The sequence below is a fragment of the Thermobia domestica genome, chromosome 9 (assembly GCF_964235325.1).
Source record: "Thermobia domestica chromosome 9, izTheDome1.hap1.1, whole genome shotgun sequence".
NCBI classification, from domain to species: Eukaryota; Metazoa; Arthropoda; class Insecta; order Zygentoma; family Lepismatidae; genus Thermobia; species Thermobia domestica.
In genome coordinates, this window is record NC_137462.1 from 284,601,832 (window position 1) to 284,603,878 (window position 2,047).

Consider the following 2,047-nt stretch of genomic DNA (forward strand, 5'->3'; position numbering starts at 1 on the left):
GAAAAACAGTTACAATTTGCTACTGACGGATTTCAGCACAATAAAACGTATTACTATTCAGCTTAGTACGAAGTTATATGGTATCTGATCATAGAATTAGTACGTTTACTGTGTCGTTGGCAACACTCGAAAAAAAAGCTGGTTTCTACCCAAAATTCCAAACAGATGTTACAACGTTGCCGGTTTTCAGACCGGTCAATCTCACTGTCATTTATATGTAACTCTTCTAGTTGGGTGAGAAGAAAAAAAGATACTGTTAATCCTTTGTTGTTTTTAAGTTAAATATTCAAATATTTATTTTAAGTGGCTGTGCTAGTTAGTGATTATCTGTCAGTGTTTGGTGTGTGATTTGCTATTCTTTCATACTTGCTGGCGTATTTGTATTTACTTGCATTTTCAGTGTATTATCGTGTTTTGTGTTAGTTTTGCCTTCGTTCATATTTTCCGATGGCCTCTAATAGCAAGAAAAGCAAATTCGGCAGAGATGCTACTTTGAACAGTCAATGTCGTGAGTTGATTTTTAATTTGCGGACATATTTCGAGCAAGAAAGAGACAATGGTGGCCCCTTGATTCCTCTTACAAAAGTAGTTGAAAGAGTTGCTGCTGCTCTTAAAATTGGCACAACAACAGTGAAGAGAATAACAAAGGAGAAATGCCCAAATAATCTCAATGTTCCAACGGTTGAAGTGCTCCGAACGCCTGGGAAGACGCGGCCAAAACCATGTACAAAGACCGCTATGGATGCCTTTCAAAATGACGCGATTCGACGACATATTTATGAATATTATTCAAGAAAGGAATATCCCACCCTACACAGACTCTTATTGTCACTTCAAGATGCTGGATTGTTCGAAGGCAGTAAAAGTAGCCTTAGTTTGATATTGAAAAAACTTGGATTTCGGTGGAAAAAGTTTTCCGGGCGAACTGTTTTGTTGGAGAGAAGTGATATTGTTGCCTCAAGATGTCGTTTCTTACGTGAAATTTTACACGAAAATCTAGAAGATATTGTTTGGTTAGACGAAACTTGGATTAATATTAGGCATACGAAACCAGAGGCTTGGACTGACGATTCTCCGGATGGTACGATGAAGGCCCCAATTGGGAAAGGGGGGCGCCTTATAGTTGTTCATGCGGGGACTGTTAATGGATTTGTGCCGAATGCCATGATGATGTTCCGCTCAAAGGAAACCGGGGATTATCATGAAGAAATGACAGCATTGAAATTCAAGGAATGGTTCACAGATAAGCTGTTACCCAACATGAAAGAAAATTCTGTTCTGGTTATGGACAATGGTTCATATCATTCTGTACAAGAAAATAGAGCTCCAACAAGCAACTCTAGGAAAGGGGAAATTCTTGATTGGTTGAAGAATAACAACATACAAGAATACAACAGTGATATGAAGCGAGCCGAACTTTTGGAAATTGTCAAACAAAATAAATCACGTCTTATCAAGTACGAAATAGACGAAATTGCGAAATCGCGTGGACACAAAGTAATTCGCCTCCCACCATACCACTGTCATTTTAATTCAATTGTATTGATTTGGGCTCAAATTAAGAACTACGTTGCCGATCAAAACAAAAACTTTACTTTGACTGCCGTAGAAAAGTTAGCTTGCGAGGCAATTGATAACATAACAGCAAAGAACTGGTACGACGTCGTCCAACATACGTGGACAATAATACGTGAAGCCTGGAAGAAAGAGGGGTTACTAGAAGATACCGTTGATCAACTTGTAATTTCCCTGGGAGACAGTGACAGTAGCAGTGAAAACAAGACAGACAAGGACCTGGAGGAATCAGATATATACGAAGATTGTGGTGTGAGTCCGCTTGAATGAAATTAAGGAGGTAAGTCTTTAATACCAGTAAGAACTTCTTTCTTTTTAATTGCTTTTACAAATATATATATATATATATTACATCGAGCAGCCGTGGCTCAATGGTAGAGTGTTGGTTTAGCATTGGAGAGGTTGTGGGTTCGAAAGTCGGGGCTAGCCGTTGTCATTGTTTCTTTCAGGAAAAAAAAATTTTCCGGGGAGC

At 38.7% G+C, this 2,047-nt stretch overlaps 1 protein-coding gene across 1 annotated transcript; it reads left to right on the forward strand.

Moving 5' to 3' along the window:
- The first annotated feature begins 447 nt into the window (after nt 1–447).
- On the forward strand, nt 448–1,845 carry LOC145661233 (uncharacterized). The gene has a single exon (XM_081726691.1). It carries the CDS (start codon nt 448–450, stop codon nt 1,843–1,845), a length of 1,398 nt encoding a protein of 465 aa, XP_081582817.1.
- Nucleotides 1,846–2,047: the final 202 nt, after the last annotated feature.